The 15,153-nt window shown below is 37.4% G+C and overlaps 2 protein-coding genes across 2 annotated transcripts in view; both read right to left on the reverse strand.

The window, feature by feature from the left end:
• The window catches only part of LOC130923003 (glutathione S-transferase A4-like), a 40,534-nt gene extending 29,181 nt beyond the window's left edge, over positions 1 to 11,353 (reverse strand). Inside the window, exon 1 of the mRNA XM_057848358.1 lies at positions 11,337 to 11,353. The gene's annotated coding sequence lies outside the window, so the exon portion shown is untranslated. The remainder of the gene's footprint in view (positions 1 to 11,336) is intronic.
• LOC130923004 (glutathione S-transferase A4-like) lies at positions 1,478 to 11,400 on the reverse strand. The gene is made up of 7 exons (XM_057848359.1): positions 11,328 to 11,400; positions 11,129 to 11,237; positions 8,316 to 8,367; positions 7,957 to 8,089; positions 5,558 to 5,693; positions 5,352 to 5,477; positions 1,478 to 1,687 (listed from the first exon to the last, which is right to left on the reverse strand). Exons 2-7 carry the CDS (start codon positions 11,213 to 11,215, stop codon positions 1,553 to 1,555), a joined length of 669 nt encoding a protein of 222 aa, XP_057704342.1. The 5' UTR covers positions 11,216 to 11,237; positions 11,328 to 11,400; the 3' UTR covers positions 1,478 to 1,552.
• Positions 11,401 to 15,153: the final 3,753 nt, after the last annotated feature.

The following is a 15,153-nucleotide window of genomic DNA, read 5'->3' on the forward strand; positions in this document are numbered from 1 at the left end:
CCCGAAGATGCTAAGATAAATCTCAAAAAACCCTAAAATGTCATCACGGGACCTACAGCAGGCTCTTGGTACAACCACTATAGGTAATGTAAAAAGACGTCAATGTTGTGTAGGTGGGGGAAACACCACTAATTTTGCTCCTGAAAGTCTAGCCTGCATCAGAGTTAGCAAGGCATTGAACTGTGTGAACTTGCTAATGCCGCGGAATGAGGGCAGACGAGCAGTGTGGACCCAAAAGCACGGACACAAGTCCAAGGCAAGGCAGGGAGGCAAGGCTGGGTAGCCATGAACTCAAAATTGGTTTAATGATAATTAACAAAAGCACAAAGTACAAACTAAAGGCCAAAGGGGATCAAATAAAAGGCATCAAAACTGACTTACTTGTACATGAGGGCTTCCGAGGTAGATATTGACCACACTGGGATATGACGCACGCAACAAGGAGGGAAAAGAAACTGGGAGCTGATATACACACAGACAAGGGGTAACAAGATAACGAGGAACAGGTGGGTGACAAGGGAGGATACAGATTGGAGGATACACTAGGAGCTGGCACAACAGGTGAAATCAATGGGAAATCACAGGGACACACTTGGAGGTAACCAACACAAAACCTGACAGCTAAAGTCAAGCTGGCTGTCCCTCATTTTGATCATTGTTTGCATTATGTGCATTACAGTAATGCAATGGTGTGGCTTCAGCGTGCAAGTCCCTTTTTAAAAAAACAACAAAAAAAACTGGGAGCTATCCAACAATGGGTCTACTTCAGGGACTCACTGACATGAGGGAAAACAAATCTGATATTAAACCACATGTCAGAATTTCATTAGAGTACTTTGGTTGGAGTCTTGGGGCAGTCTAGTATGCCTCAAATGTAGATCGGTCCTTAAATATCTCAGGTTTTTTTTTTCATTTTTTTCCCCCCCAGATCACTTTATATTGCAATACTTTAGCTTGAGTCTAGGGGTGCCCCAGTGTCCTCCAGAAGTAGAGGACACTTGCATAGCTCCGTGTTTTTTTTTTTTTTTTTTTTAAATAAAGGGACTTGCACTTCAAAATGTTTCTTTACTAGTTTTTGAAAACAAAAGGTTTGACTTGAACGATGTATCACCCGAACCAATACACATGTAAGTGTAAGTCAATGCAGATTGGTTTAGCATTGATCATTTAGCTTATCAATTAATTAGCTTCATACTTGTGATAAATGTACCCCTGATCCCCGTTCAATCATGTTTGGATTTTATTAATGTCCCGTCCCCAGAAAAAAAAGTGTATATGAAGTGGTTATACCGTCCCTACCTATGTTGAGACCAAACGTACGCCCTTGGTTTCATATGCAAGCAAAAGTTAAGATGGTCGTCATATAAATTTGAGGAAATTGCACTAATAATTTCCTAATGGACCGAAATGAAATCAGAAAAATCACAAATCATGGACTGAACTCAAGTTAATTCTTGAAATCAATAAAAGAGGCTTTTTTTTTTACCATAGACTTTTTATTCTGACTCACCTTTTACAATAGTTCCAATGTAATTCAAGAGTTGAGGGAACTTTACAGTACTATTTTTAAGTCAAAGACCTCCCGGACAGTTTTCACGTAAACGTCATCAGGCTGAGGCTTCCTCTTGCTTCCCGGCTGCAGGAATCGAGAAATGGCAGGCTGGGACTGCATGCGACCCTGAAAGGACTGAAAGGAGATGCCACAGTTGAATATCACAACATCAACAAAAACTGGTTAAATTAGGGATGTCCCGATCGCATATTTTTGCAGTCCGAGTCACCTGATTTTGAGAATCTGCCAATACAGAGTCCTAATCCAATAGCAGAAAAAACTTTTTTTTTTAATAAACTAAAGTTCAAAGCATGTTACTGTCCTACCGTGCCGCCTTCATAAGGGTGTCAACAATAATCGATTCGGCGATGCATCCCGATGCGGGGCAGGGACGATTCAATTCGATGCGGGCAACACCCTGAATCGATTCAGCACATTTTAAAATATATAAGTACGTTCAAAAATCTTCCCTGCGCATTTCCGGTGATGCAATGGATTTGGTTTCCCCATTTGTATTGTTATTCTCATGTTTACCTGTAGAGAGAGCTACTTTACATTCAAAGCAAGCCCGTAGAGGTTAGATCGGGCCTAAAAAATTCCAGCCCAACCCGACACGGCCCGCTGTTATTGAAGCCCGACCGGCCAGATCAATTAACTAGATTTGCATGCCCAAGCCGAGTGATGCGGGAAAAAAAAAACGCAGCAGCAGCAGCAGCAGCAGCAGCAGCAATTTATTTTCATTTCTTCAAGTTTTCTTACTGTTTAAATAGTCTACATATTTTTATAAGAGTTATAAAAGCATCTACACAACGAAATAACGCTGGGAAAGTTTAATTTAAAAAAAAATACACGGTTTTACAGACACACAGAGGAGAAGATTCGAAAGGATCACATTTGCCTTTGTGTGCATAAATAAAAGTGTCTTTCGTAACGAATTCTCAGTTGGCAGAAGAAAAAAAAACAAGTTTACTCAATATTTAAATAGTGTACATATTATTTAAGAGATTTATCAAAGCATTTACACAACAAAATAACGCTGGGAAAGTTTAATATTTAAAAAAAAAAAAAAACACGGTTTTACACACAGAGGAGAAGATTCGAAAGGATCACATTTGCCTTTGTGTGCATAAATAAAAGTGTCATAACGAATTTTCAGTTGGCAGAAAAAAAAAATGCAAGTTTACTCAATATTTAAATAGTCTACATATTTTTATGAGATTTATAAAAGCATTTACACAACGAAATAACGCTGGGAAAGTTTAATTAAAAAAAAAAAAAAAAAAAACATGGTTTTACAGACACAGAGGAGAAGATTCAAAAGGATCACATTTGCCTTTGTTTGCATAAATAAAAGTGTCTTTCGTAACGAATGCTCAGTTGGCAGGAAAAAAAACGCAAGTTTACTCAATATTTAAATAGTCTACATATTTTTATGAGAATTATAAAAGCATTCACACAACGAAATAACGGGGGGAGAAGAAGAAAAAGAGGGCTGCGCCACAGCCCTCTGCGCATTATTATTATTATTTTTTTTAAAAATTATTAGTCCGGCGCGGCGGCCCGACCCGACCCACCAAAACGTGAATGCTTAACATTTCGGGCCGGGTTGGGTTCGGGCACAAGATCTAACCTCTATGCAGGGGGGACGAAGAACCCAAATCCGCTTCCTCACCGGAGTAACGTCACAGACAAGCGCAGTTGTAATCGAGAGAGTAGAGAGATAGGACATAACATAACAATGGCTGAAACGGAGAAAGAGGGAGCGAGAAATATTATAGATATAAGATAGGCTAGGCCTACATTTTACTTTTGTTCTACATTGCAATTTAGTTGATGTTTTGTTTGCAACTGAACTGATCCCTGGATTGATATTGCGATAAAGATGCTGCTGCACTACAATATTTTCTTTGTCGTTTTCTTTGATATTTACTTGAATATTTTTATTGATGGGTCGTTGTGACTAAAATACAGTGACTGTTATTACTGATTTTGCTCAGGAGTTCAGATGTTGCACTGTGTGAAAGGCTGCTACTGTGTGTAAAAAAAAAATAAAATAAAGAGAAAGCCCTGGTCTCATTCAAAGCACTAATTAAATGCTGTGATCAGATTTTTAAAAAAATATATATATATGAAAGTCTACTATTTTCATTTGACTTCAACCAGGAGTGACACAAGAGCCAATAAAAAGTTGTTTAATGTCTGTCCGCTTGTGTTGGCTCATGATTCACGAAAAATATGCTTTGCTTTAGAATTTTAATGCATCCCAGGCTTTAATGCATCGCAATGCATTGCCAAATCGAACCGAATCGAATTGTGACCCTCTGAATCGAATCAAATCGAATTGAATCGTGGCCCTTCGAATCTTAATCGAATCGAATCGTGAGGGCAATGTCGATGCACACCTCTACGCCTTCATAATCTAAATTCCTTTCAAACAAGAATATCATAGAAAAATGCATGTCTTTATTAAATGCTTCAATATGCGACTCCACTTTAATGCACTCACGCTGCTGAGAACAGCCTCTCACTGACACAATGAGTTGCCACAGCAAACTTATGCAAGTTTAGCGATGATTGATACATTTGAGCCTTTGATTGTAAAGCTCCCAAACTTCTCTGGCAAGATCAAAGCTACAAACCAGTTAATCATCATTAACTTTCATTACCAAACGCAAACTTGACCATTTGGCCGCAATGCCTAGCAGGAGGGAAGCTAAGAGGCTGTAAGAGCATGAAGCAGAAAAACATTGTTTTAATTAAAAACCCGATCCTCAGACAAATGGCACAATCGGCCCGATTTCCGATCACGTGATCGGACCGGGACATCGGTAGTTTAAACAACTGTTTTTAAATGCTTTTTTTTTTGTGATAGGAAAAGTGCAAGATTGTGATGACTTTTACAGGGGTCTGATAAAAACATGGTTGGTTTTCACCATATTTATGTTTGTCTCATCCACAGCACTGTACATCATTATCTACAGCTTCGTGCTGTCAACATTAGTGCTGCATGATTGATTGATTAACTCGAGTAATTCGTTTAGAAAAAAGCTTCAAATCAAACTTTGCTGCTTCGAGTATTTATTCAATTAGAGTGGCGCTGCAATGGTTTGTTTTGAAAGTGCTTACGTTTTATTGACTTGGGTGGATAAACTGCCCCCTAGTGGCCACAGTGAATATAACTCATTTTCATTTAACATGACTGAATCCAGCTGCTCCATGTTAAGACCAACATAAGCTAATGTTTTTTTTAATGCATTCGAAATGTAGTTTATAGGTATTCTTAACTTTTTTGTGGTAACATGTGTTTGAACTATTTGTGAAGTATTGTTTAAAAAAAAAAAAAAAAAATTATAGAATTTAAGCTAACGGACTTTTGCTGTGCAAGTTAGTCTATCGTTTTTTTTCTTGTACTTATATCGTCATTTACTTAATTTTTAATACCGTTTAATGCTAAACTCAGGTATTTAAAAAAAATTTTTAAATGAAGGTGCAATTCTGCATAGTTTGAAGAAACACTTGGAAATGTTATTTTTAATTTATTGCTTTTTTGAAAGTGCAATCCTAGCAAGCCATTGTTTTACATCTCCTAAAATTTATTCTGCAACGCATTATCCGATTAATCGAACTAGTTGATAGATTAATCGACTACTAAAAAAAAAAAAAGTTAGATTCATTCCTAGTCAACATAAAAATAAAAATAAAAAACTTTAATAACATTTTTTATTACACTTTATATGGCTTCCATAAAATACACAATTTTATATCCCCTATCAGATGGACTTGTTAATCTCTTACACACCTTGACGTTACCAAAGTTTTTCAGTATCCCCGCAAACTTCTCCTCCAGCATGAGCGTACATTCCAGCAGCAGTACATCCGCAACGCTCATCCGACCTCCTACCAGGTAAACGTGGTCCTTCAATTGCTGCACACAACCTTAAGTGTTAAACAGCCATGTAGAGCAGGCCAAATTCCGCTTTTGTTGTTGTTGTTGTTGTGAAATACCTCTTCGAACACGGGCAGGTAGCGGTCCTTTGCTTTTTTTTCAATGTTGTCCAATTTTGTCTTCACGTCTTGGGTGAAGGGTAATACCATGATCATTTCCATGAGGTCCATCAGTCCTTCCGCATACATGTTGATCCTGAGGACAAGGGTCCATGGTGAAATTGCTGCAATGAATGAAGCATGTAATAACAGTGGAACCTCCTAAACCCATTGCATCTAAGGAGCTAGTGCGATTTTATTCTTATAGGTCATGGTTCAATGAGCAGTAAAAGACTCCAGGGTCAACATACATGTGTTTCATAGCTTCTTTTGTTATACCAACAAGTATGGTATATTTGTTAAATGTAAATTTTCGGCATAATTTTCAAATGACAACCTCTTCAATATTTATAGGAAATCCAAATGATCCCATTATTGGTGAACTAAAAGACATGAATATTGAGAGAAGGTTGTCCGTAGAGTTAGGTAACCGTAGTACACTGAGCAAGGATGTCTGTTTGGTCTCAACATTGGTAGGGGCGCTATAATAGGATTTATGCAGGGGAACGGGACATTAATAAGACCAGATACAGTAGGGTGAACTGGGCTTAGAGATATATTTCTCACGAAGATGGTGTTGTTTCCTACGTAAAAAAAAAAAAAAAAATGTTCATTTGTTTATTTTCATCGGAGAAAAGTCCTTTCTCAAAATTGTTTCATATTAAGGAAATTTAGTGTTTTTTTTTTTTTTTTTAAATGGGCAGGGGAATACTACTTAACCTATCCATGGAACTAACGTAATTTTCAGACTATAAGGCGCGCACGACTAAAAGCCGCCACCAAATTTGACACGAAACGGCATTTGTTCATAGATCTGGCAGCAGTTTGTCAAATTAGGTAATAATTCCTCATCATGTTTGGATGTTGTGTGTGGTGTCCCACAGGGGTCAGTATTGGGCCCCAAATTCTTTCTTTTGTATATAAATGATATGTGCAAGGTTTCCACGCTACTCCAGTTTGTGTTATTTGCTGATGACACAAATATTTTTCACTCAGGGGATAACATATTACAATTGCAGGGGGAAATAACAACAGAAATGAACAAATTAAAAATATGGTTTAGTAATAATAAATTATCATTAAATTTAGAGAAGACAAAAATAATATTATTTGGGAACTGTAAAAACGATGCACAGTTGGAGATAATAGTAGATGGGATAGAAATTGAGAGAGTACATGAAATCAGGTTTTTGGGGGTAATTATTGATGAAAAACTTAACTGGAAACAACATATCAAACACATACAGAGCAAAATTTCGCGGAATATTGCAATAATAAATAAAGCAAAGTGGGTATTAGATTCCAAATCACTCCACACTCTCTATGGTTCACTAGTCTCTCCTTACTTGCAATACAGTGCTGAAGTATGGGGCAATAATTATAAAACTTCGCTATATTCAGTAAATGTACTGCAGAAAAGGGCATTACGGATCATACACAAAGCTGGTTATCAGGATCATACAAACACACTATTTCATAAGTCAAAATTGCTCAAGCTTTCAGATATCGTACAATACCAAACAGCACAAATAATGTTCAAAGCTGTAAGAAATTTATTACCTCAGAATATTCAGCAGTTGTTTACAAACTACGAAACAAGTTAGAATTTACGGGGATCTAGGGACTTCAAAGAACCCAGATTTCGGACGACAAGGAAAAGTTTTTGCATATCAGTATGTGGGGTGAGACTACTGAAGAAATTTAATGTGAATTTAAAACAATGTATAAATATTGGACAATTTAAGAAACTGTATAAAGATATGATTTTCAAGAAATATAAGGATGATGGAAATATGGATAATAACTAGGGTGTTGTGGTTATTGGGATATGGGACATTGCTGTCATTTATTCTTGTTTTCTGGGCTTTTGCAACATTTGTGTATAGGTCATATGCAGGGTTATATGGTGAGATTGTATATGTGTTAAACGAGAATGTATATATTTAAATGTAAGGAATGGAACTGATATGTCAGGACTTAAGGACAAGGGGTGGGAGTAAATAAGTTTTGACTTCTTCTCACTCCTTTTCGAATACTCATATTTTGTTTTTTTCCATTATTGTCACCGATTATTGGTACCTATGTATTAAGTATTCGAAATAAACGGGTTCAACAACATCTGGACAATAAGCCCCAGCGGTCCTCACTGTATTATGGGATATTTACACCAATAATTTGATGACCCCGAAACGCAGTGTCAACAATAAAATTAACTTACAAGAATATTTATAATGGGTTTAGGGTTGAAACTTTATCACAGTATGCTAATTTTTTGAGAAGGACTAGTATATATAAAACAGATAATGTTCAATACAAGCGCGTCCACTATTTTCTCTATTTGTCAGATTGATGGTTCATACTTGACTCTTTCTTTGATATCTTTTCCATGCAGATTGTACTTTTCGGCAATGTAATTCAAGATGGCCTTTGTCTGAATGAGTTTCATTCCGTCGATTTCCACCATGGGCACCTGCTGAAACATGAGGTCTCCGTCTGCAAAGAAAGCAGACGTTGGCCACTCCCAGTCAAATGAGCTGAATCACTGTGACAAAGTAAACCTGTACAAAAGTCATCTGGGGGCCTCATCCCAGGTGAGTTATAAGTGTTGTCTTGGGTCACCAAGTGACAAAGCGACATTGCTTGAATAAAACATTGACTTGACCCTGGCTGACAAAGTTTAGAGTCACATGACGCTAATTTAGGTGGAAATAAAACTCACCTTCTAGCATTTTGAGGTACTGGTCCCGACTGGTCAGATGGAACTCATCGAACTGTGGATAATAGGTTGCAAAGCAGTTGTGAAAGGCTGCGGGTGTAGCCAGTCAAAAATTTTGGAAAACTAATTTCATTTCTTCCCCACCAGTTCAATTAGCTTGAAATAAATTAAACTGTGGCAGTGGTTACCCAAAACTGAAAGATAATATATTTAAGTTGACATGGTTTATTAATTTAAAGCTATTTTTCATTAATGTAGAATCTTGAAAATACTAATTTCAACAGTTAATCCAACTTGTCTTGTTTACTTATAATCCTGCTGTGTGCATAGACTTAGTGCTACAAATTGGATCACAGTTGTTGGAACTGCCAAACAAACAAGAAAAGAACTAGAAAATTTGGAGTGGGCAGTTCAGTCTTCAGATAAAAACCCATCAAGATGGCTTGGAATTAACTACACAGAAGAGTGAATGCAAAATAAGTAGGATTAATTTATTGCAGACGTATTGGCTCCCACGTTGCCTGTAGGTTACGAGTTAGCCTGTACAGGGACCTTGCACACAGCCTTCAGCCTGTAGTATGCTGAGGCACACCCGTGCTTCTTTTATAAATGATTAGGCCTATTTTATTTTTTGTATACAGGTAGTGCCCGAGTTGCGACGTATCTGACTTACGTGATTTCGAATTAATGACGCCGGAGTCTCTCTTTTTCAATTTTTTTTTAATGATGCTGACTTTAATTTTGTGATGCATGCTTTTATCTTACCGCAGAAAGCGTAGAGTAGGTAGTATTAATGGCACGCGAGTAAGAGCCATGTACACACGAAGAAGAATGTATATATCATCTGTATATAAAACCTTTGGTACTGTTTATTGTGCGTTTTCAATTGTGGTTGAATACTTGGGGCGAGTTTATGTGATTGTTTTTGATGACTTGCGGACCTAACTGATACGTGTTAATCGTTTGTGTGGATTGTTATTGCTATATCAGCAGCTAATTACAAACGCTAATTATAATTGCTGTTATTGAAGATGAAGCGGAGTGGATTTCATTTGTTAATTTAGTTTCAGTTTGCAAGTGTTGATGTCATGAGCAGCAGAATTAAGTCAGTAAACCACACAGACGTCTGTTGTCGTCATTTCGGAGTGTAGCTCACGGTCTAACTAGGACGGTACAACACAGTATAATACATGTTTTTGGATAGTTATTTTGAGATTTAGAGGTTCTTAAAAGGTTAATTTCGATTTATGCGGAAATATGGGTGCTTGTCTGTAACCTGGGACTACCTGTATTATTATTTATTTTATTTAAATAAAAATAAATAAATAATAATAATAATGAATAAATAGAATGAAAATTTCAGAATATTTTAAATGAATAAAAACTGAAATACACTGTTTATGGCCTTAAAAGAAAACTGTCAAGTTTATTATTATTATTATTTTTTAAAATATTTATATTTCAATTTTTTATAGTATTTAATTCAATTCCTGCAATAGACTTAAATTGAACTAGTGTTTCCTTTTTTGGTTAATTTTAAATATATAATTTCTAGGGCTGTCAAAATTATTGCGTTAACGGGCGGTAATTAATTTTTTAAATTAATCACGTTAAAATATTTGACGCAATTAAAGCACATGCCCCGCTCAGATTAAAATGACAGCAGTGTAATGTCAGCTTGTTACTTGTTGCTTGTTTTTTGTTGTTTGGCGCCCTCTGCTGGCCCTTGGGTCCAAATGATTTTATGGGTTTGGGTAGTGAGTGTGGTGTAATCACATCAACAATGGCGAGCAACTAGTTTATTTTTTGATTGAAAATTTTACAAATTTTAATAAGACAAAAACATTAAGAGGGGTTTTAATACAAAATTTCTATAACTTGTACTAACATTTATCTTTTAAGAACTACAAGTTTTTATATCCATGGATCGCTTTAAGAGAATATTAATAATATTAATGCCAACTTGTGGATTTATTGTTATAAACAAATACAGTACTTATGTACCGTATGTTGAATGTATATATCTTTTCATTCCAACAATAATTTACAGAAAAATATGGCATAATTTATAGATAGTTTGAATTGCAATTAACTAATTTTTAAGCTGTAATTAACTCGATTAAAAATGTTAATTGTTTGACAACCCTAATAATTTCTAAAAATTTAAATTTTTTAGTTTGTTCAAACAAAATAATGTCACATTTACTTTTGACTCATTTTCCTTTTTTTTGGGGGGGGTCCAAATTAAACATTTTAAGGTAAAGCTGACTTTTAGGGGTCCCTATTTTTTAGTTTCGTATGAAGTTTTTTTGTTTTTTTTGTTTTAGGTTCGTGTGAAAATTGTTTTAGTGACGTGTGATAATTTATTTAATTTTGTATGGAAGAAAGCTTTACCCATTCTAACATTTAAATAAATAGAATATTTAGTTTTTCATTTAAATTTTTAACAGTTTTTTGGGGTGGGAGTGTATTTCTTGTTTTTGTTTTAATTTAAAAATGCAAAAAGAATAAACATTTAAAAAGAAAAATTAAAAGAGAAAATATTTACTGTTAACTTTTTAGATATCATTAACGGCACTCGACGCCTAATCATTTTGACCTGGAGGGCTGACAGCTAATGAGTTTAATGAGTGCCCTATAATGAGTGATGAGATTTAAATGAATTTGTTCGTAGATTTATTTCACACATTTTGAATTGTTTTTGCAACAACAACACCAACAACAAAAAAAGGGAAATGGAATGTTATAAATCTTATGACCGGTTGTAGACTCGACAGTGACACTGTGCTTGTTTGTGCGATTCTGCTTTCACTTACCTCCACCTCTGCAGCCGTAAGCAACCAACGAATTGACTCCATTTTCCCTCGCCCATTGAAGTAGTGCAGCTTTACCCTTTCAGCCATAACGATGTGCAAAGTTGTTCCTCTGAAAAGTTGAGGAAAAAAACTGAGGGGTGAGGGAAATCAAATTTCTAAGACTAGAAATATTCACTATAAAAAATATTTCTGTCCTTACGTGCGTCACCTTTTCAATGTTGACAATAACGAGTGAGAGGATTGAGCTACTTCAAGTCCCGTTTAAACGCCAGGGAAAAAGGCGTGCTTAAGAAAGAAGATCACGATTGGCGGGGTCTAGCCAATACAGAGGCTATTATTTGCATATTTCCTCCAAGCACCCTGAAAAATATTCTCCATGGCGAGATTTAATACTATATTTGATTTGGTTGCGATCAGTTGATGTATGTCAAGAGATCACGTATGTGTTGTGTGGTCATTACGCCAAAACGCAGCACTATAGTAATACCGCAAGCGTGAAACGTTCACAGCAGCTGGGATATTTATACTTCCGACTCATGAAGAGTGTAGCGGATGTGAGGGCGATCTGGCTGCGACATCTGTCACCCCATTGATCGCTAGGGTTGATTCGGCTGATCTGGCTGGCTAGGCGGGTGTCCCCTTCCTCCCTCACCGTTCCGTGTGTGTCCCTCCCGAAGCTCCGCGCTCGGTGGCAGCGGACGACGTCCCCTCGACGCACGACTACTCATCGGTATACCAGTAGCTGCGCTCCCCTGCTAGAACCTCCAAACAAGCTCAAGGCCCATTTGTAGGAGAAACGTAGGGAAGTCAAGCTCCAAGCTTCAGACACATCCAAATGCGGCGCTGCATGTGGCAGTCTGCCTTCCTTTTTATTTTGCAACATTAGCTAAATTTGTATTCTTAAATAAATAAAAAATAAAACTTAAAAATGGGTGGGAAGATGTACCAAGATTGCTCTTTTCAACCAGTTAATCTGCTAAATTGTTTAATATTTTATGTAACTAAAAACTATAAAATTGGGTACATTAATGTCACAGGTGAATTGAAAGCTTATAAACAAAGACAACCTTGATCATTAGCATCTCAGTGGAAAAAATCTAAAAGATGTCCGCGTGGGTAGACATGAAATGATGTCTTTAATACCTATCACATTGTGCTTAAAGAGCATATGACACGAGAAAAAAAAGTCTTAAATGGCTTTATTATGTGACTTAGAATCATATTTTGAGACGATTCGACTATATACAACAATTTAGAAAAGCACAGATGACGAGAAATTAGTCTTTTAATCTGCCGGTTAGCCACGCCTACCATTATAGGGCTTTAGCGTCCCCAACAGGTGGATGACGTCAGCGGTAGACTGGGCTCATCGGTTTTACTATTCAGCCCATTGATGGGGAATTATTCAGAATGAGGAAAACGCGACGAAGAGAGCCGCAAAATGTCATTGTTTCAGTCTCTCCACTCCAATATTTTTACAGGATATTCTTTTTATCCAAGTATTTTTCCCCAATAGCTATATAAATGGCTTGAGAAGGACCAGTCAGCCCGTCGAGGGGGAACTATTCACAACGAGGAAAACGCGACGAAGAGAGCGGCAAAATGTCATTGTTTCTGTCTCTTTACTTCAATATTTTTACAGGATATTCTTTTTATCCAAGTATTTTCCCCAATTGCTAAATAAATGGCATGTTCATGACAAATAACAGTATTGTGCTGAATGGAATATGAAATAATAAAAATGCATTTATTCAGGACGACATGGCAAAATTACTCCATAATGGTCAAAAATGTCGACTTCACCTTTACTGTCGCACCTCCCGAACGATATTTTATGACACCTAAATCGGACATATGTCACTTCCCTTCCCCGGCTTCGGAAAATGTAAACAAACCAGAAGCCGTGACAGCTAGCCGACATGCTAACCCAAACCGAGTGATGTTTCAAAGTCTTCGAAGTGGAAAATCACACATAACTATCCTGGATTATTTGACATGACGACCTGCTTGTCAATTGTCTTAGTGGATCGGCAAACCGCCCGGCGGAGAGCAATTTACAGTTCATTCCCCGGAGGAGGGTGGCTGGATTTGTTGTGCAGCTAACGTGGTGCTGCTAATGACCATTAGGAGAGCTTTTTACATGCCTATCAATGATCAAACGTAAGTAGTCCTTCATTTAAAGGAAGTTTGTAGTGTTTACTTTGTAATCGCTGTATTCGTTTTTGACATAATACAAAACAAGATGTTTACTCACTTCCTCATAAGTCCAATGGTCCCACAGTAAATATCCACAGTGAATGGGAACCTTTTGAAACTCCAAAAAGGCGCATACGCCTCTCCCTCATACAGAATGATTTTTCTGCAGCCGTTTGGCTGGCGTGATGCGAAAAATAAACGTATTAATCCGCAAAATCAGCTGAATCCTTCGTCCTCATACACAACAGTACACTGTAGCGTGAAGAGGACGTCTTCTACCGTACACGTCACAGCGCCCTCCTCCTCAATGCAAGACCGAAGCCGGAAGTCACTCATTTTCATGGCGCGGGATTAAAAAAACTAAATAAAAATAGCGATCGCTTCCACACACATCCAAGCGGCCCATATCATTCAGGGGCATAAAATACCGCGTGTATTATGAAATAAACATGCTTTTTCGTGTCACAGGCACTTTAAGTCTGTCAACGTGTATACACGTGGATTAAACTTGCTTCACAAAAGCGGTGTCATTTTTTGTATATGGCGGAAAACACAGACAAGGCTGAAAAAGCAGTTTCTGCTCTTGAACCTCTCTTTAAAAGATATTGCTGGATATTAAGCCAAAAGAACTGTTGTTTGACAGAACAATGTGTCTGTATGCTGCCATAGCAGATTCATGGCGCATTAAGCCCCCGAAATATTTTTATTTTGTCCGTTTTACCCCGAAAACCCTAGTTTTCAGATGTCACGCAACCACTTTTGTTTCAACCCAGCCATAAAACGAAGTAATTATTCAAAATGTCTGTCATTTTTAGCTTAGAATCATTAACTGATGTCTAATATTTCGTTTAAAAAAAAATTAAAAAATTATTCACTCGCATATTTTAGCCCTTCTTCCTGTATTTACTGTTTGTATTACTCTAATGTACCTAATATAAAATAAGTAGCATTTATATCATATTTTAAGGAAAACAAGCAGAATATATTTGATATTATGAACAGTTGCACTTGGAATGATTAGAACTTTCAGCGCCAAGACAACGTGCAGATAAGGATGTCTTCTGACCATGGAAGCCCAACGCGTTGGCCGTGCAGCTGACTGAGCAAGATTGATGCTGACTACCAGGTGATAGGTAAGACATATACAAGCCCACGTTTGCACCACCAACTCCCGCAATCACTTATTCCGGACAGTCCAGAACAAATGGCGGGACATTTTGTCTCGTCAAGGAACATCTGATGAGGAACCCGCGACCGAGAAGTGAACTCTCAGCACTTACGTGACTCTCCGGTGGCAAAATCCACAACCCTCATTGCCCTGACAACAGTAACTCCCGAATCCTCCTGGCCAATCCACAAACAGATAATAAACCTGAACAACGCCCAAACACACCCTTCTTCTGCCCAAAGCCCGCCCCACGAGAGCCTTAAAAAAAAACAATGTTTGACTAATTGTCATTTTTTTCTCGGGAACTTTTTGTTGACTTGTTATATGGTAAACCTGAATCCTTACCTGGGTCCCTCGGTGCTGTATGATTGCTGTCGACTCAGAATAAATTGTCAACTTGTGTTTCGAAGCCTTTTTCCAGCTTTCAAAATGGAGCCAGTACAAAGGGTTAAGACTAAGGTGAATGCGCAGAGTTGGCCTTTTGGCCGGGTTGTCGGCTCTGCGCCAGTGCGGCCAGAGCGGTTCGGCTGGTGTGATTCCGGCAATCTGGCTGAAAGGTCAGATTCTGTCAGTTTCTTTCTTAGTTTTTGAAAACAAAGGTTTGAATCAAATGTTGAATCACCTGAACCAATACACATGAAAGTTAGTATAAGTCTATCAG

This window comes from Corythoichthys intestinalis, chromosome 10, assembly GCF_030265065.1.
Source record: "Corythoichthys intestinalis isolate RoL2023-P3 chromosome 10, ASM3026506v1, whole genome shotgun sequence".
In the NCBI taxonomy this organism is placed as follows: Eukaryota; Metazoa; Chordata; class Actinopteri; order Syngnathiformes; family Syngnathidae; genus Corythoichthys; species Corythoichthys intestinalis.

Coding starts and splice junctions, on each gene's coding strand:
- LOC130923004 (XM_057848359.1), bottom strand. CDS start 11,215: ATGGCTGAAAGGGTAAAGCTGCACTACTTCAATGGGCGAGGGAAAATG. Junction 8,368..11,128: donor TTACGGCTGCAGAGGTGGAG/GTAAGTGAAAGC, acceptor TATTATCCACAG/TTCGATGAGTTCCATCTGAC. Junction 5,694..7,956: donor GATATCAAAGAAAGAGTCAA/GTATGAACCATC, acceptor CCTTGTCCTCAG/GATCAACATGTATGCGGAAG.